The 21,431-nt window shown below is 42.9% G+C and overlaps 1 protein-coding gene across 1 annotated transcript in view; it reads left to right on the plus strand.

Annotated features, from left to right (window-relative positions):
- DNAH12 (dynein axonemal heavy chain 12) overlaps positions 1-21,431 on the plus strand; it is a 1,534,490-nt gene that overhangs the window by 597,213 nt on the left and 915,846 nt on the right. Inside the window, exons 31-32 of the mRNA XM_078661571.1 lie at positions 1,014-1,194; positions 16,316-16,456. Coding sequence (XP_078517697.1) covers positions 1,014-1,194; positions 16,316-16,456 — 322 coding nt within the window. The remainder of the gene's footprint in view (positions 1-1,013; positions 1,195-16,315; positions 16,457-21,431) is intronic.

Here is a 21,431-nt window from a genome sequence, read left to right on the forward strand (position 1 = left end):
ATCTACGTTGCAGTGCTTCCCGCATGTACCAGTGTCCCAGACTGACAGGGCATAATGTATGCATGCAGAGCTGCCAGTAGAGATGGCTACCTGCAGGACCTCTGTTGTGGAGAATGGCTTGCATGGCTGACTACCCTGGCCTGCCAGTGCCAGCCGAGTCTGCCAATGTGGAAGGCTGCCAGTATTCACGGGGGGTCCTGCAGGACTTCAAGTGTGCATGGCTGTCTCTTCACAGGGCTGCATGCTGCGCTTCCAGTATACATGGCAGGCCTGCTTGCTGGGGTTTCTTTGAGTGCTTGGCTGTCCCTACACAGCGTTGCCTGCAAGGCTGCCATAATGAAGGACTTCCATTAGTCAGGGTTTCACCCAGAAACACAGCCCAGAAATCCCATCCCTGGCTGCACTAAGTGATGGTGAACAGAATCTTCCTGGTGAGTTACTGAAAGGCAATCAAACAAAAATTTGCAATGCAATAGGTCTCGCATTTACGCGAGTTTAAACTATTGGCATTGTAAATGACAATGCCTTTTATGTATGTTTTAAAAAACAAAAATAATAGGTCTTGTTTTGGTTTTTGAAACATAAATAAAACGCATTGTTATTTACAATGCCACTAGCTTAAACTCGCGTAAATGCGAGACCTATTGCATTGCAAATGCTTGATAAAACTTGGTGTAGAAAAGTGCAGGGTAGGCAATGTAAACATCTGTGAATCAGATTTACAGGGCTAGCTCCAACACCAGCTCATCGAGGTTTCATCAGATGTAAAGCACCTCTGCTTGGGTGGTAGCCTGAATGCTGTGAATGGGTCTAAAGCCATTTTGATGTCTTTCAAAAAACACATTCTTTTTAAAATGCTTTTGTATCACCATAGATACAGAGCTTGGAAGTAGCCAAGACGGATAGGGTAAACTATACACTAGTCTTTAATTACCATTGTCATACTGGTCCTGTGTAATGCAAAAATCAAATCTACATTCTCATCTGTTAATACATTTTATTTTATCTCATAGTTTCATGCTGGTTGGAGAGCCTTTTGCAGGGAAAACCAAAGTTCTGAATATCCTCGCTGATACCCTGTCACTAATGAATGAACATGGAGCTGATGAGGAGAAGGTCATTTTCAGGACTGTGAATCCTAAATCCATTACCATGGGCCAACTGTTTGGGCAGTTTGACGCGGTATCACATGAGGTATTATATGTTACTACTCTTTTATAGATGTGTGCCATCCAAAAAGTTTTTTCGTAAACTTATTTTGTCTTTTAACGTTCTTTTTATTAAGTAATAAAAAACGACAAATTGTGCAAAGCACCTAACCACATCACAACCATTTATCAAGAGGTAGACTAAAAGCATCAGACCATCAATACATTGCAGACATAGATCCCAACCGTTGTTCCCCCACTTGGTAACTGGAGCACCAGCAATGTAGCCATTAAGGAGGAAACACAGTCGCACATGCATGAGTGAGGGAGGTACACAGTATTTATTCTAGTTGCCTAAAATTTTCTCCCACTTTTTTGGACAGTCCCTGCCTTCATAAACCACCTTTTCAGCCACCATCCACCAATCCATGTCTCACACTGACTTCTTAGGCAGGGTGCCATCTCCGCCACCCACAATCGAACAATTTTGCGCTTGGTGATCCCCAGTCCCAGAGTCATCCAGGTTCCTTCCATACAATTCAGATCAGTAACATCCCAAATATTGAGCAAACACCATTTCACCGAGAGTGGCATGTTACTGCCGCACAGACTGTTCATACAAATGACCACTGATTCCCAATCGCACCACACTGCCGGGCAATCCCAAGTGATATGATAAATGATGCCCAGCTGCCCACACCACCGGCCACAGTACGCATCTGTTGCCCTTCCCATTTTCATCATGGTGGTGCATGAATAGTATGACCTGTGTAGTATCTTAAGCTGTACCAAGCAAAGCCCAGAGCTAATCGCTATCTCTCTTGAGGAGGCAAGAGCTTCAGGCCATTTGTCACCCTCCGGAACTCCCAAATCTAGGTTCCAGAGTTCCCACAAACATTGGAGAGTGTCAGGGGATTTGTTAATCAGTTTGTGGTATGTGAGTGAAGTCGCTTGTCAGGGCATATCACTATCAAGCAGTCTGTCCTCCAAAGGGGAGGATTTAAGTAGCTCTTCTCCATGGGAAAGTGCCACTCGGAGGGTGTGTCGGACCTGGATAGTGACACTGTAAGGCAGTGACTGAAGCACTGTCTCCCACTCTGGAAAGGCTCTACTTGTCAAACCCAGGTTGCCTAACTAGGGTGCCCAATACTTCAGAATCCCACAAGTGGGTGACCTGGGTTATTTTAACCTTTCATCCCAGGGCTGCACATGTAGTGTACCAGATTGTAGCCGTGATCACCACAGGTACCTGGCGTGTCAAGTGCTGAGTCCTGGAGTAGAGACCCCTAAGTATCCACTGGGTTGTAAACTTAATCTGTCCATACACAATGCAGGTTGATCCGCGGGGAGGTGCACCCATTGAATAATGGTCGCAAGTTGAGCGGCTCAGTAGTACTCCAGGATGTTGGGTAGTGCTATCCCTCCATCATACCACCCCTACGTGAGTTTGTTTAACCCTTTCCGTGCGGGGGTAATTCCCCCACTGTGCTGGGGGGCGCGCACAGCGCCCCCATGCTCATGACGAGCTCAGCTCATCATGAGGCACGGCGCTCGTGTGCTCATGATGAGCTCAGCTCGCCATGACCAGACCCGTTCCCGTGGAACGCTCAGCACAGCAGGGGAATTATCCCCGCGTGTGAGCGTTCCACGGCTCATGATGAGCTGAGCTCGACATGTGCACCGGAGCGCCGTGCCTCATGACGAACTCAGCTCGTCATGAGCATCAATGAGGTTAAAGCACTTCGTGCTGGGCCCTCATCCCATAACAGCGTTATGAGGGAGAACTCTATGGCTTGAAAATAGGCTGCTAGGATACGATATGGTGCACTGTGTAATATGTAAAGAAAGTGAGGCAGGGCCATTATTTTAAATAGTGCAGCCCTACTGTGTAAAGACAATGGCAGGGACCTCCAATGCTGCACATCACTCTTTAAGATGCGTCAGGGGCGGTTGAAAGTTTTTGTTGTAGAAGAGGGCCTATTTCGGAGGTAACAAAGATCCCGAGATAGTGGAACACATCAAGACTACCTGCATTTCACATTCCTGGGGCAACTCTGAGGCTGGCCAATTCAGAACGTAGACCAGTGACTTAGCCCAATTATTCACATATCCCAAATGACCATAAAGAGTGAGTATATGCATGAGTCCATCAAGGGTGAACTAAGAGTCCGCCACATACAACAGGATGTCATACACATAGAGTGACTCGTGCTAGGGGCTCAGTGTAGATAAGTCGCACCCACGCAACTAAGTCTTTAGTGGCGGTAACAACCTTTTCAACGCCTATTTCATCAAAAGGTTTTCAGCTTAAATCTTTCCAAAGGCATGACTGTTCATATATCCCACTTCACAACATAACTCTCAAGGCGGAACATCTTAGAGGCCACAATACCCTAGTGGACAAGCTCAGCAGGTCCCTGCCACGAGTGGGAATTAGACCACATTCAAGTGAACCTAGTGTTCCAGGCTTGGGGCAAACCGACATTGGATTTGTTTGCAACAAAGCAAAACAAAAAATGCCAGTACTACGCCAGCAGATACCCTCAACAGGGGTCAAGAGGGAATGCCCTGTCCATGCGATGTTTAACAGAAAAGGGGTGACCCTGTGTCCCTCAGAACCTGGGTAAGTGCGATTAAGAAGAAAAATGGTTCTGTTGGGTAGCAGAATGCATTGCTTCAAGGAAAGGCAGTATTAGCTCATGCCACAATGAACAAATTATATTCAATCAAATTCAATGAAACCTCTCTGAAAACAACCGAAATTCACAGTTTTTTATATAGTAAAAGTCACAATTACAACATAACGAAATTACTTCATTCCGTATGCGTTTCAATAAATGCTAAAAACAGGTAAAGAGTGACTATTGGTGAACAAGAGTGAATAGTGCAGTGTTAATCAGTGACACAGTATATACAACTTTTTACAATATTGTACAATGGGGGTGGGGGGGAAGGTTTGTCAATTAAGTTAATGCTCCAAGGAAGCAGATGGTTACTGTGCCCGTTCCTGGAGGTTACTTGACCAGAGTTATACGTCGACGTTTCGACCCTAATGTGCCCCGATTGGTGGTCACGGCGGGTCTTTATCAAGACAGTGGTGGGTAAGGGCGGGTGGGGGGAACAGGTTGATCTGTACTCGCATGCGGAAATTAATCGCACCCTGGAGGAAGGCCGGAAGGTCGATCCTGAATCACTTGGTATGTGCTTTCGCTGCAAAAGCCGTATGCCGTCTGGACTGTAATGCAGGAGCTCAATGAATGCGATGGTCAGGGATTTGTGCTTACGCTTTTCCCCCAATCCCATTGATACCAAGGGTGTTGGGCAAGATAAAGTTGGCGGGCTGCCATCTCATCCTGATTGCCCCCTGGTGGCCATACCAGTATTGGTTCCAAGAACTATCCCAGGACTGACCTAACCGTCTTCTTCCAACTCCAACAATGCTGTCGCGGAACAAGGGGCAGATACTTCACCCAGACCCTCAGTCTCTGAATTTACACGCATGGCTCCTGACTTCTTAGAATTTAAAGACCTTCATATTCCTCAGGATTGCCGTGACATCTTAGCAAAATCACGAGCCCAAAGCACACTGAAGACTTATCGCCTTAAATGGAAGAGGTTTTGCTGTTGGTGTGAATCTAATAGTGTGAACCGGATAGAAGCTCCTGCAGAACAAATTCTTCCATATCTGCTACATCTGGCTCACTCTGGACTTTCTTTTTCATCAGTAAAAGTCCATCTAGCTGCTCTATCCAGATTCAGGAAAGTTGCTAGGTTTCCCTCACTATGTTCATCCTCTTTAATCAAGCTGTTCATGCAAGGTCTTTTCCAAACTTTCCCTCCGGTTAGGCCTCCTCCACCGGAATGGGAACTCAATACTGTCATCACACAGTTAATAAAACATCCATTCGAGCCCATCCACAAAGCCGACCTCAAATTTTTCACATGGAAGATCGCCCTACTTCGAGCTCTAACGTCTGCCAGGAGAGTAAGTGAAATTCAGGCGTTCACTGTTAAGGAACCATTCCTGCATTTCTCTAAGGATTATGTCACTCTTCGAACTAATCCTACATTTATACCTATGGTACCATCACAGTTCCACTTAAATGAACCAGTGAAGTTGAGAACTTTCTTTCCAAATCCTACTACACCGGCGGAACAAACACTACATTCTCAAGACATCAAAAGATGTTTAAAATTCTATCTACAAAGGACAAGAGCCTTCAGAAAATCTGATCAACTATTTGTGGCTTACGGTCAAACCACGCTGGGTACAGTAGTCACAAAAGCCACAATTTCTAGGTGGATAGCCTCCGCCATCCATTTCTGCCATATCAAATCGAACAGGCCATTACTGAGGAAAGTCAAGGCTCACTCCACAAGAGCTGTGGCAGCGTCTACAGCGTTGTTTGCGGGAGTGACACTAGAAAATATCTGCCGTGCTGCGACATGGAAAAATGTCCACAAGTTCACAAGACATTACTGCCTTCAATCTACAAGTCACAAGGATGCAGCAGTTGATCAGGCTGTCTTACGACACCTTTTTCTTTAAGGACAACTTCAGGTAATCTGTGTTCTTTATTTTTATATTTGCAAAAATATATCTAGATAAATATATATTTATATATATATATATATATATATATATATATATATATATATATATTTAATGTATTTTGATGTATATGTATAGATTTCGATTTTAACAGATGGATGTACATGAAGTTTAGCTATCCATGGCTTTATTGCTCTTTTAATGTTTTCTTTAAATTTCTGATCATGTTTTACATGTGGAAAATTGAGTTACCTTACAATTGTTGCTTATTAATATGGATGCAACTGGGAGTTTATCAGTACAAGTCTCCCACCATCCGCAACCGACTATTACTTGGCATACTGCTTGCTACTCTGATTTAGGCATGTGAAAGAAAACAAGTTACTTACCTGTAACTTCACTTATCCAGTATTGGTATCTTTCATAGATTCACATGCACCCACCCTCCTCCCCGGAGAGTCAGTTCTCTATTTTGGAATACTGAGTTCCCACTTGTGCTAACAAAAATCTGAGGAAAACTGGCTCTGCAGAGAGTGTTCTAGAGGGTGCTGATAGCTGATTGGCTGGTACAAAGACTTTGGTCTTTTTAGCATAATGATGTAGATAGGCTACTAGGATCTAGACCTCAGGCCTTGTTTATTAGGGCCTACTACTATCATTTACCTTGGCACTGCTTTTTTATTTACCTTGGGACTCCCGCCTCGGCGACGGGGAATGATTCAGGCATGTGAATCTATGAAAGATACCAATACTGGATAACTGAAGTTACAGGTAAGTAACTTGTTTTCTTCTTCCTCTGTGTCCAATGTAGGGATGGAGAGTGCTATATCCGCCAGTAGGTCGCAGGAGTCTTCCGCTGTAGTTGTCTGCATTGGGGAATAGAGCTGTGTGTAATAGGAGGCAAAAGCTTCGGAAATTCCCTGCCTGTCAGTCGCCCAGTGCCCTTCCTCTACAAATGTTCAATACCCAGAGGCTTTCCTGCTCCCTTCTTTCCAGCCACGCAATGAGCTTACCCGCCCTGTCCCCCACTTTGTAGAAGCAATGCAGCATCGCCTTATGGCAGGCTCTGGCGGCCTCAGTTACCATGTCTCTGTATGCTCATTGTTTAAGTGCTAAGGTATGTTGTGTATCTGCTCTGTCTGAATCTGCTTGTCTAACTTCTAGAGCTGAGATCTCTTGCTCCAATGCCTGCAACTCAGCCCTTGTATCCTTCTTGTGGTCACTATTAATGATAGACCCTGTCCCTTGATGACTTCCTTTTTGGCTTCCCATAATGTCAGTGCTGAGTCTACCGAGGTCTCATTCTCTGTGACGTAATAATCTGTGGCCTGTACTAGACCCTCTTGAATGCTAGTAAACTTTTAAGATAGCAGGGATTGAGCGTTATCTCACAGTGTTCAGGAGATCACGTAGGTCATAAATGGCCCGAAGCGGCGAGTGGTCAGAGATTCCTCTGGCCAGGTGTTGGAGCTCACAAATTCGAGGGAGCTGATAGGCCAGAGTAAATATAATGCACCGCAAATTGGAAGGTGCAGTGTGGTGTCGAGGGCCTAAATGTGCGCCATGTGTCCGCGAGGTCGAGCGCCGAGAGGAAATCTGACAAAGGGCGACCATGGCGACACCACCGGTCGAAGGAGACAAGCGGTCCATAACCTCGTTAAGGGGCATAATAAAATCCTCACCCACTAATAACTCTCTTTCAGGGAGACCAAGTAGTATTGAGGCCAAGGCCCGAAATTTGAGGTCATACACTACTCCAGTATTGAATCTTTCATAGACTCACTTGCTTGAATATTCCCTGTCGTCATGGTGGGAGTACCACAGTACTTAAATAAGTAGTACTATTAGAAGTACAGTAGAAAGCAAGAGAAAGCTAGTATTTTATAAACCAATCAACATCATTAGAATAGACCCAAACTTCAACCAATCAGAGACAAGCCTCTGACCCCATCTCGCCTGCAGAGCCACCATATCTCAGATTTCTAACTGCATGTTGTGTGTGAGGGAGTCTCCCTGAGCTCACGCCCCCGCCATGCACACTTTTCACATGAATAATTTTTCTGCAAAAGTTGCTGTGATATAATTGATTATTTGATAGGAGATGTCATCAGTGATGTAATATGTGAGGTAGTTAGCAGTGCATGGCGAGGGCACGAGTTATAGTTACCTTAGGGTACGAGTTTTAGTTTTGTGAGATAAGTATAACTATAACTGTTGAATTTTTGTGGTTTTGTGCGTGTAAAATCTGAACCTAACTTTAACATCCTTGTAACCTTTGGTTATTTGAGTGAATTTCTAAGGTTTTAAAAATTCCATTTCCTAACTATAACGTCCCTGTATCCAATGTTTTTTTCAGTGAAGTGCTATGTTTTTTTTAACATAACTAATATTTAATTACTTTTATGTTAATCCAACCCTGACCACACATGGCCTTTAGCCATCCCCCTGTAATTACCTAAACCGACTCCACGTGTGCAGAGGGGGTTGGCCATAGGGTGCGGCCTACAGCCTGTCCCTGCAGCCAAACACCATAAACAATCAAACCTGCAACAAAGTCTTAGAGAAGAAACTCAATGCTCTCCATCACTCTTGTATGGCTTTCTATGTCTCTACTTGCACCTGTTCTCAAGAAAGGATCACCGAAGATTGAGTTTGAAATAGTTAGCCATTGGGCACCTTTTCTAGTAGTCACTGTTTCCCTATTCCTTTACACAGTGGCATTTTATTCTTAACTAGTCTTAATGTATGCCAGTTACATTGCAGCATTGAGCTCCAAAGAGACGAAATATATCTGTGATTTTTGAATATCAATGAATATGCCTGTCTTTGTCTGACAAGGTCTCATTTAAAAGGAAAGCATTCTGAGCTTTCTCTTGGAACTATTAACTCCATATAGTGGTCATTCTCAGTAAAATTATGACACAAAAAAAGATTGTGCAAACCTACGTATCTCGTATTCTGCAACTCGGATAGAGGCTGTAGACACACAGTGGTAATGTCTTTCTTTCATGGGGATACATTTCCTATTTGTCCTACGTTGAATTACAGTTTCATTATCATCATCATCATTTTAACTTTATTTCGGTTTGTTAATGAACCATAAAAGTACATTACAATTAGAGAAAAAATACATTTACAACTCATCCAATGCATAGTTAGATCTCATTTTGCATATTTGCAATAATCAGTTGACGTGCGGTTTATAATATGACAATTAAAAAACAACAATAAAATACAGACGCTAAAAAATTTCCTTTAGGACACAATAAAAAACTAGTTATTACTGAGACAGAGCCGTCTACCCACAATAAGCGGGTTACTACAAACGGATCAGTCTTCGTCTAGTTAACCACATCGAAAACAAGAATTTAGCAATAGCAGTAACTATCAATGCATTAGTGTCGGTTTTTAAAATTCTAAAATAGTCTATGTAGTTCCTCAGTCCTAGATTGACACATAACTGTATAATCCATTTTTTCCTGCTGGCAGAATAAGCTGGACAAAACAAAATTACATGGATTAAAGATTCATTCGGATCATTACAACCTGGACAAGGACGAGCTAAACCCGATTTCCATTTATCAGAATAGGAATAAAGGGGTAGTGTACCATATCTGAATTGGAGAAACAATTTTTTTGCTAAGACAGGTTCTATGGCATCTAATTCTTTCTCAAAACTATAAACATTTTTGAAGTCCAAAAAACTGTCAGTGAGACTAGAGGGCCTGGCTGATCGAAGGACCTCTTCAAGGTTATGATGTTTTATAGACTCAGCCAGGGTTCTCTTTGAGATAGATTTGCATGTGTCCTCCGGATTAGACCAGAGATTCTCCATGCCAATCTTGGACGCCTGCCCCCTTATAAAAGATAACCACTTTATCCTCCCTACACCCGGGCGAGCCATGACAATTTTTAGTTCTTCTCTATAACACTCGAGCTCTGGGACACTCCACAATCTACGCCAATAAAGAAGCGGGCGTGAGGCAATTACTTCTGCAATTGGCCTCAGATTTGTATCCAACCTTAGTGGGACTAGGGGGGTGTTAGTAGGTAAGGAGAGCAGCTGTCTAACAAATTTATTCTCTGTTATACTAATCTCGTTCGCTGGACAATGGCCCCAGAGTTCTGCCCCATATAGGGTGGAGGATCTGGTTTGTACTTTATATATTTCCAGCGGTACACTGACTAGCTTGTGAACACAGGATTTCTGTACTTTAAGAATACCCCCCATAGACTGAGAAAGGGTTAGATTAGCCTTAGTCATTTGGGTTTCCCAACTCATTCTATCATTTAAGGTCAGGCCTAGATAGGTAAAATTATTTACCCTTTCCAGGGCTCGTCCATCCATAGTTGGACAAGGGCAATTAGTTGTAGTGCCATTAAACACCATGTACTTAGTTTTGTCTATGTTAATTACCAGATTCCTGTCCCTACAGAATTTGGTAAATTGATCTAACACCCGCTGCATCCCCATAGATGTTTTTGAGAGCAGCAGGGTGTCATCCGCAAACATGAGTGCAGGAAATTTACCACCAGCTAGGTTAGGGGCATCACTGTTTTGTACACTAGTTAAATCATCAACGAGGCCGTTTAGAAAGAGGGAAAATAGCATAGGGGCCAGTACGCATCCCTGCCTAACTCCCTTCTCAATGGGAAAATCTCTTGTTAGCTGGCCGTTTTTGCCATAGCGAACCTTTGCATAGGTTCCATCGTGGAGTCTTTTGAATTGGAGACATAGGTAGGGTGGTATCCCCATTGTTGTTAATATGCTCCAAAGTTGGTTTCTGTCCACCATGTCAAATGCGGATTTTAGGTCCACAAATGTCAGGTAGAGGCTCCCCCCTTCCATCACCACATGCTTCCAGTAAAGAACCTGGAGCCGTAGTAGTTGGTCGATGGTCGAGGTTTTGGCACGGAACCCTGCTTGCAAGTGGGAGAGGATGTTATTCTCGCTAATCCAATCTTGCAAGCGTTGCAAAAGCAGTTTGGCATAGATTTTTTGGGTAACGTCAATTAGACTAATCGGTCTATAGTTTGACGGGGCCAGCGGAGAACCCTTTTTGTAAATCGGAATAATTTCGGCCCCCAGCCATGTGCTTGGAAGCTCTTGGCCGTCAAGAATGGCATTAAATATGACGGTCAAGTAGGGGACCCAGATCTTCGGCTCATCTCTAAAAAGATCACCGGGGATCTTGTCCAGCCCAGGGGCCTTATTACTTTTTAACCCTTGAACTGCAAGGGTAACTTCCGACATAGTAAAGGGAGTGGAGGGGCATTCTAGACCCGGTCTCGAAAACGTTATAGGTAACAGATTGTGGGGGGAAGCGGTGTTAGAGTAGAGATCACCAAAATATGCACACCAAGCTTCCTTGTCTATATTGGGATCGATCTTTACCTTCCCTTCTGCCTTCCCAGTATGGACCAAGTTCCAAAAGGTTCGGGCGTCTTTCATTATTAGTGCTTGTTTAATGGCCTTCCATTTCTCTGTTTCCCATTCAGATTTTGCATGAGAAAGGAGATTCTTATAGAAATTCCTTGCAGCCAAAATATTAGCCCTGTGACCTGATTTGATGGCAGAAATTAGGGTAGACTTCGCCTTCCTACAGGACTGATTGTACCAGGGATTTGTGGCACATGCCTGTCGGTTAGTACGTTTAACCGGTTTAGAGAAACTAGCTGCTAATGTCAGCATTAATTCTTTGTGTATAGCTAAACATTTAACATCATTATCAGGATTGAAGGCGTTTTCATACAATGTATTCAGACGCTCAAGCTGGGGAATGACGCTTTTATACAGTAATGCCAAGTTGTCTGGGGACGACTTAATAGAAGACCATTGAATTTTTTTACCACCCTGTGTAATCCTAATCGCACCGGAGACCAAATCAACCCCTTGATGCTCCCCGCCATAATTTGGCACATCCAATTCTGCTACCAAGGGGTTGTGATCACTTTCCACGCGATCCGAGACGTGGAAACATCGAATCAGGTGCCATACAGACATACTAACCAACAAATAATCTATTGTTGACGAATGGCCCATTCCATTATAAGTACTTTTGCCTGGGCTATCCCCCGGAAAGCGGCCATTGCAAGCTCTAAGTGAAAATGTATATGTCAATGTGGTGAGCTGCATGGCCATTGGAGTCCAATTTTTAACTGGATAAATGTTTGGGGGTGGAATCCAACAGGCGTCATCCTCATCTGATGTTAACTGAGAGACACCCCCGAGTGGTTCGAAATGGCAATTAAAATCCCCCCCTATTATCACCTTGGTATCAGTTGAGAAGCTGTTTAATAGGGCAGTTAAGGACTCTAAGATATGAGAAACTATACCACCCAAAACCGGACGTAGGTAGATATTAATGATCGCTATTTGGGGTGTGTTTCTGCGGGTTAAAAGGATACACAGAATATCACAAGAATTGGTGTTAATTCTTTTGACCGAAAACCCAAGATGAACAGCCACCCATATGGTCAATCCACCAGATGGTCTGCCCCTAGGACCTTTGGTTGCGGGCTCAGCATAGGTTACAAAGCCCAATCTGTGCTGTATAGTCCTGGCCCATGTCTCTTGGAATAAACAAATACCATGGTTGTCCACATAATCACACCACTCCATGTTCTCTAGTTTCACCACCAAACCCGCCACATTCCAAGATAGCAATAACAAATTTTCATTATTGGAACACAGTAAATCAGCTGGCTTGCCTGGAGGTATAACAGTTTCCACATAAAGATCACCCACTTCAAGACTCATCTGTTTCTTCGGGATCTCACGGTTAGTTACAGTGCAGTTATCATCATCTGTGCTAGAGGGAGAACCACCATATTGGGTAAATGTAAATGTGCAGCTTGTCCTACTCTGGGTATTCTCCTCCAAAAGCCCCCCACCCCCAACACTAGAATCTTTAGCTGATACCTTTGCTGGAAGTCAATCGCAGCCATCGAGGCCAGAAATGGCTCCATATCTATTCGAGGTTTCCAGTGGAGTAAAAGGAATCAAATGGTCCATATTTCTATTCCGCTGGAAAAACTCTTGCCCCGCAGGGTGCTGGCTACGTCCGTTGGCAGGGACTATATTCCACGCTAAATTGTTCCTAGGAGGGGGAGGCATCTGCAAGTGGTGCGTATAGTTATTGTTTGGAGGCAAGTGGGTGTTCCTAATACCATTAGGATCTAGGACCCCCCCAGAAAAAAGAGCAGGAGTCACGTACGACCTTGGATAGAAGTAACTTAGGTCGTATGGGACAATGGCGGTATTCGAATTCATAGAGGGGCCTGTTAATATAGCCCCAACAGCTACTGGGTTCCTAAAATTAATAACAACTATATCACCCTCAAAAAATTTTTCCCTTGTACCCAGCCAAGACAGGCGTCTAACATGGACTATCTCCCCGTCGATATAATAAGGGAGAGGTCTGTTTTGACCTAACCAATGTAGAATTTTATTCTTAAGTTGGGGATGGCCCTCCTTCCTGCCTGCTTCTAATGGGGGGACACCTGTGAGTACAACTACAAAAGGTAGCGACTCTGGGGGTAATTCTACATTGGGTCCATATGAAGTACCATTAGTGGGCCTTGAAAACCTCCCCCTACTCAAGTACTTGGTCTTAGTACTAGAAGTAGCGTCGCCCGTCTGGGCTTCTGTTGGAGCCTGGGCAATGGATTTTGTTACTATTTGAACTGGAACCTGGGCCTGTTGAGAAGCCAAGTTTTTCTGCTGGTTATTATTCAAAGACTTACTGGTTACAGTAATTGTCTTGGCAGAAATCATTGGTGTGTCTACAGTAACCTGTTTATTACTAGCGAGAGGTTTAGCAACTCTATTGTTACCAGTGTTGGAATCGTTTGGGGCCAAAGTATTAAGAGCAGAAGCTGCCATAGGCTGTGGTGAAATAGTCGGCACAGGGATAGGTAATAAAGAGGTGATAGGAGCACTTGATTTGGCATTATACAGAGCCTCCAGGTTGCCTAGTCGATGCTCAACCCTTTTGAGGATATCCAAAATTGGGAGCATAAAAGACCTAAGCAACTGCTCCACTGTATTCTGCTCCGTAATAATGGGGGGAATAGTCGCTAGGCTTGGGATAGTAACAGCCTCAACTTGCTTCCCTCGGATATTACCAAGATGTGAGCTGATAAAGTCTGAGGTTGGTACCGCTATAGGCACTGTATCAGTCAGTGCCGAAATTTTGGGTGCAAGTACACCAGAGGTCTTAAGTTTTGATGTCTTGCCAAACTCAGTATGACTAAGCTTACCCCTTTGGGGTACTCCTAACCCCCTCCTCTTTTTGGTAGGCGGAGGACCGAGGGTTTTAGGGGTAATAGATGGTCTACTTAGCCTTTTCGACTGCTCCTTGGGTAGTTCACATGGTACATTGGCCACATTTAGGGACGGACTGGAGACAGATGGAAGCAAAACTGTGGGTGTGGGTGAGGGAGCAATTAAAGGAGGAACCGTAGGTAGTGGAGTGCTTCTAAGCAATAATGGAAATTCGTCCAATGACAGTGGATCATCCAGGGGTGTATCAGTAATAGTGACCGACAAAATAGGTGGGGAAGCCAAATCAATTAAAGGTCTATTTTTCAAAGACTCAATGGAGCGGCGTCGTTCGATCCTGCGTTCGGATAATGAGTCATCCTTATCCGATTCCACGACACCCCTAGTAAAGTAGTTGTCAAGTGTCCTTTTACTAGTTCCCATTATGCTGGAGTTCTCAGAGTTAGCCGCCATAGATGAGGGCCTACCTTACAGTTTGGAACAGAAGATGTTAGTGGGGTGGCCCGTCCCGTCCTCGGGCGTCCCCGGACGGCCACAGACGGTCCCGCCCTTGTCCCGGGCTTCTCCCGGCGACCTCCCGCGTGCTCCCGCGCAGCGGGATCGTAATACACTAATATGGAGGAAAGGGTGGAGTAGGGGGCGTGGCGGTCAGGGAGAGCGACCCAGGTGTTGAGGGTTGACCGCACGCAGGGACTCCTGGTAGTTAGAGTCCCTGCGGGTCCGCTCGCAGCCCTGTGCCTGCCTGTTCTTACTTCCCCAGTCCAAAATCCAGTCTCAGGAACACTGCGCCTCTTGCAGGTCAAAGTGCCTCGCACCACACGGCGAAGCGGGTCCCGCGGAGCGGGTCCGGCGAGGAGCTGCTTTAGCAGGGAAGGGTCCAGGTGCAAAAGAAAGACCACGGCAACAACCGGTCCAACAGGGAGTCCCCATTATAGTAAATAAACACTGAGTGCTATGTGATTGATTTCACATGCTATTAAAATGTAATCAATAACTTCAACACGACTGCTTTCACAAGGTTGTATATGCTATTGTGATAATTCGGCAGGAATCAGTCTTTACCTGTATAGCCTGTGTGTCCTAGGCTTGAATCATGATATGAATGTGTTACATGAATGCTAGTTTACTTTCTGCAGCTTGTATTTTCGTTTGTTTCAGGATGCACTTTAAATTGGATGCCCATGACTACTGCTCAGCAATATTATAAATGCCGTTCTCAAATTGTGTCTTAATGAAGAATTAACCAGGAAAGTTTAAGGTTGGCAAGTCAAGTCAAATAACTTTATTTGGTTTCATACGATAAAACCATAAAAACACGAGGTAAAACACAGGATAACATATGATAGAATACGTACAATCCAGACGGGAACCTACCTAGTATAAGCATCTCACAGACAACTTATTTTGATTTATATGCACTTAAAATATCTAATTACCAGGTCACCTGAGATCAAATTAAATACCTACTAAAAAACACTATAAATGGTACAATAAAACCTTACACTTCATTAAGTTATTAATTAAACAGGCTATTGGAGCAGGTAAAGTGCATAGTGCCCGAGATAGTGACTAGGGTCAAGCGGGTTAGTCACAACTCGCCCTAAGCCTAATTGCAGATTAAAACAAATTATGCACATAAAAGTTTGCCAATTTTGTGCATCATAATGATGGGGAAGAAGGGTATCTTGTAGGAGAGGAGCATAGAAGCAGTAACTGTTTCTTTTGTGGAATGATATACAGATGCTTTGCCTAATGTATTAGTTGTAAAGCATTTCTAAGTCTTTGTGGAATATTATAGGAGGGATAAGATTTGAAATAGCCTTCTGTCAGGAGAAAAAGTAGAGCAGCGATTCAACATACCTGATAACTAAATATGTTTCTACTGAGTTACCTCATCCATCCCACATTTTCATGTATCTAATGAATCATAAGTGTAACCTTAGTTAACTCAAGTCTTCCTATCAGTGAAACTATTGATGAAATGATAAATATCTCTCTTCATTATAAGATCAGGCCTTGGTTATTTTGCCTTCTGGAAACCAATTGGTTTTAGGAACCTATTTATACACCACACTCCCGAAACCTAATTTGATCCACCTTGCCCTCCAATCCCTAGAGTGTTCTCTAGTTCTGCAATCTACAAATGTGTCCAGTATGGTAACTACTCTATACATGGGTAACTAATTGTGATCCAGCTCACTTGAAGACTAAAGATCCTGAGGTGAATGCTTAACTCTTACCTACATCCTGAAAGTGTGGTGCATTAACCTTGTGTCCATTAGTATTCCAAGAGCATTAACAAGATTTAACTGTCTCTCTTTTCTATTTCAGTGGACTGATGGTATTGTTGCAAATACTTTTCGTGAATTTGCCTTGTCTGAAACACCAGAGCGTAAATGGGTAGTTTTCGATGGTCCAATTGATACACTCTGGATTGAAAGCATGAACACTGTATTGGATGACAACAAAAAGGTAACACATTCTACGCAGTGGATATGTTTTGCAGCTTTTTCAATATCAGTATATGCTGTAGTCTTGCAGTGTGTATAATTACTATGTAAGCTGGCATGTAGTGTTATTAGGCCCGTCCATTTGGTGTTGTCCGACATGTGCATGGCAGCTGCATTTATTTTTGCTAGTTTAGCTCCCTTTTTTGCATTTTTAGTAATCGTGCCTTTCATATAAATAATGATAACACAATGGGGAAAATGTAGAAAAAAATTTAACAACATGCCTTGAAAGATAGCAAATGACAGGAGAGAACAGTACCTTGGGCCGATGGTATTTCTGTGTCTTGTGCAGTGTAAGGTTTTTCCTGCAAGCTTTGGCACAGCTGCAAAAACGGGGAGGATGTTGGACCTTGTAGCTGTTCCTTTCTTAATACATAGGGCCTGTTTACAAGTATAGATGCCATTTATCGCATGTGGTAAATAACAATACCAACAGGGTTCGTTATTTGTCGGGGCAAAAAAATCGCAGCTGTTACGGGTTTCTGGGGAATAACGTGCAGATTTTGGCGTTTAACATACCTAAATCTGCATGTTGCCATAATTACCGTATGGTTTTCCGCTTTTAAAATTTCGGCAGACTTGACCTGCCATAAGGCACTTTTGCTCCCACGTACAAAGGCTTTTGAAAATGTCATTGGAGAAAAAAGGGAAAATCCAGCTTTGGTGCCTGAAATTTGTAGACCTTAGATATGGAAATATAGACCTATAGGGTGTTTTTTTTTTTAACCTCACAAAACATTCTTTAACAGACTCTCTAGCTGTTACTGCAGCTGATTCCAGAGGGAGACCTACTGATTTTCAAACTTTGCGTCCAGATGGAGAAGTCAAAAGGATGGATATTGTGGTAAAAAAGGTCTGTACTTCTGGTTAGTTGGGTACTATCAGCCTTTGTTTTGGCAGGAGTTAGAGTGGTCAGTGGACCATTTAACTGAACACCAGGCCGAATCGTTGAAGGAGGTGGTGACCGATGGTGTGATTTATTCAAGCATTTTATGCATTATGGTTTTGACTTGGTTAATCAAGATTTCAAGGTGCATCACTCGTGACTAACTTTCGGTTTTTTGACACATATCCTTCCTGATATTTTGGACGTGTATCTTGATGGGGATCATTAAAGGGTGAGACAATTTACAATATATTGCTAACGGCTGAGGGATTTTAGACGCCTCTGAGCCAATGGGATTATCAGCTAAACTTAACCTGTTCTATTCTGCACAGTGAGGTCAGTGCGTCAACTCCATAGAGGCCCAAGTGTGATAGAGGTTAAGCGTTTGTTTTTCATACTTAGTACTGGAAGTTCTGAAATAGTAAAGAACAGACCAAGCAAAAGATCGCTATTTAAGATATGTGTTTTGAGGCAGCTGTTTGGTAAGGTCCTTACAATATGTCTACACCAGTGAGTGGTAGCTTTGTGTCGGAAGGTTTCTTGAAATGCGAAAGACTAGATTCTGATAGGCAAGTCTACCATAGGAGGAAGCACAAAAAGGTATACAATTTTCTATCTATAAAAATCATTCACACTGCCCGTTGAGATGAAAATCCAGCATTAGTAATCAATTGTGACATCGCTTCCATTTTGTGTGTCCTATGTTTTTGCTATCTATTGGTGTCAACTCTCGAGATCTCCAATGGGTGCTCCACTAGGGTTTTATTGCTTCTCTAGTTGTATGCTAGACTCTGCAGAATGGGTCTCACAGAACCTGTGCACTCACCCTATAAGTGAGAATCACTAGTAGCTCAAAAGGGACATCAGCGTTCAGACAATCATGAGAACATTAAGCACTTTACTGCCTGGGGCTCTTTATATTTATTACTCACAGTGGCCATTTATGTTTATTACAGCATGAGCCTGAGACTAATGATTGTTATTCCCTAGTGCTATTAATACTCATTATTGTGCTTGTACTGTGGATTCTTATTAATAAATGGGAGGTATTAAAATGATTACTTGCTAGGATCACTTATGCTAATCAATATCTCGGGCCACTTAGGTTCCTGACTGACTAGCCTAAATTCACACTCCCTGCAATGGCGGGCCATTAATGGTCTACTAACGGGGACCGATAATGCATGAGGGCATTAAAGCTATTTACTGCCTGAGCCCGTTAAGGTTCCTGACTGTGCCCATTGATACTCACAATGAGGGGCTATTAAGGGTCATTATTGCCGAGGAACAATAATACTCAATAATGCAAGAGGCCATTATTGCTCATTCCTACCTGATTACATTGATCACATAGCTGATCCTACGTCCATAAGACTACAGGATTCTGTATTTTCAAAAAAGAAACACAATGAAATTCACTAGATTTTTTTTAGTGGAGTCTGGGTTACAGAGCTGAATACTGCTACAAGACCAAAACTCAAATGATGGGCAATTGACCAGATAAGATACTAAACCTTAGATCCCAACCATGTCCCCTGCTTTTTATAACACCACGCATTATTTCACTCACACCTAGAGCACCTCATTACTTCCTTTGTAAGATCAGTAATTATATCATTGATGTCTACACATCAATGCAATGTGGAACAGCTGCATACAACACAAAATGTTCAACAATAAATACAATGTCAGATAAGACGACTTTATTACCATTAAAAGGCAGATTATTAGCATACCAGTGAACCCTCACATGATGTTGTCCATATCACAGGCCCTGGTTACAGTATCCCACAATTGCCAATTATTCTCCAGTCTCACTCCACCAGCTAAGTGGGTGAATTAGTCGAAGTGTCACACAATTAGTTAAACATACCCTCTGTCTTCTGTTCACATATGAATTTTAGCTTTCACACATGATGGAAGGGAGTCTAGGTACAGTTAGGCCCTGACTATGAGTGTGCCGAAGTTTTCTCATCACTTAGAAAACTCATGTTCTCGCCAGGGTCGGAATTCTGTTTTTTTTAATGACCTTTATTGAGATTTCTTAGATAGCAATTCAACAGTACATCCAGCAGCAAGATCTCAACCAATTGTGGCATGACAATCTTAAGCTCAGTAGAACAGCAATTCCCCAACAAAACCCCCGCCCCTCCACTGCTCTCGTGATAAGTCACTTATTAGATACTAAGATGTAACTGTTTGTGGGTGAATCGTGATTCGATATTTAGGAACAGAGACAAAAGGAATGTGAGAAAGAGAGGGAAAGGATAATCAGTCTTAGGGTTATACATTCATCCCCCATCGGGACTGCATTGAGGGCCTCTGGGGATTCTTTGAGGTCAGAGAGCATGGCTACCCATGCTAGTAGGTCATTCTCTAGTCTGTATTTTTTTATTTGTTTTCTATAAAAAAAAAGTAAAAAACAATACGCATCAAACCAGTATGTCAAGGCCGGATCTATTGACCCTGCCACGGGTTCTTTTCAAACTTTAAAAAAAAACTTCTTTATTTATCAAAATGCAGTAGAAACATTTTATCCTGAATCAAAATATTAATTCATTCATGAACTCACAGGTCTCCAATAATTAGCAATCATAGAATTAATAACACAGGTATTCGCACATATTGTGAATATCAATCTCTTTTTTCTCACAATTGCCTGAAAGAGCCAGCTACCCGCTAGTTTCAAATGTGTCAGCTCTTTCTCAATTCTGCCAAATTATTTGAAACCGCTTATTTTTGCCCACTTTTTCTGCATACAGGTTCTCATTACTTTTAACACATTGTATTGCCCCACTGATCGGCAGTAGGCATAGCTACCGACTAAACACACAAGATGATGGACAGAATGTTGCACAATGGCAAAACATTCACCCCCAGTCACAGATCTGGGTTTAATCCATCGTTATTTTGCTCACCAAGCCACCCCAGTTCAGACATGGCCATATGCAAATCAGCCTTGACCCTGTGCCTCATGGGAACAGTCCAGCCCGAACTGCCAAGCCATGTCTTCCCTGGACTGGAATCAAGCATCCTAGGACCGGTTTCTGGCTATCAGCCGTCTTCAGCCAGGATAGCTTGACTCCAGTGGCTTAGTGAGCACGGGACCCACGTCCAATTTTCTAAAATAAGTGACTGTACCACCAGGGTAGCTATGAAACAAAGTTGGCTTTGCTCGATGGAAAGATTGTTTGACCCCGATGGAGTACCAAAGAGAGCTCCGAGTGAATCCGGAATGATTTCTTGCCCAATCCTATTCCCCATTTCATTTAATATATTGGTACAGAATACAAGCATTCTGGGACAAGTAAATATCATATGGAGCAAATCCCCAGGTTCCAATCCGCATCCAAAACATCTAGCTTCAGTCCCATCGTACATCTTCTTGAGTTCATCTGGTGTATAATATACCGTCCTTTTACAATACAAAGCAATTCTCTTGAATTTAGCTGTGCGAATGACTTTCCTGCTGAGCTGATTGTAATAATACCATTGTGCTAAAGTCATTATGAAGCCAGTGGTAGCAGCTATTTTACTTATATGATTAGATAGTACCTTCGGACCTAAATGCTGAAGTAAAACTCAATACCAATTTCCAAGTTCTGATAGATGGGAGATGAACAAGGTCCAGCAAATTTTATCTGTTATTTCATTTATATCCACAGAGTAGCCGGAGCAAAAGTGCTGTATTTGGATATAGTTAAAAAAAGAGTGTGGGGCTAATCAGTGGATTCTCCTGCTATAATGAGGGCCATGTAATAAATTGATTGTTATGGAAAAAATCCTTAAGAGTCCAAAAACCCATAGGCGCCCAACGGCTAAGCATTGACCAACCGAGGCTCAAGCAGAGCCCTGAACAGGAGTCATGTTTTATTTGTGGGTGGAAACGAGGAATTTTGTATTCTTGCCAAATAAGATTAAAGCGGTTAACCACAATTCGGGCTGTTTTATAATGCGTTCTCTATTGTAATTTGGGAAACTGTAAAAAAGAGACGGGGTCAATTTGGCAACTTTTAGCATGTTGTTCAAATAGTAATTATCATCACAAAGT

This window comes from Lissotriton helveticus, chromosome 9 (genome assembly GCF_964261635.1).
Source record: "Lissotriton helveticus chromosome 9, aLisHel1.1, whole genome shotgun sequence".
NCBI classification, from domain to species: Eukaryota; Metazoa; Chordata; class Amphibia; order Caudata; family Salamandridae; genus Lissotriton; species Lissotriton helveticus.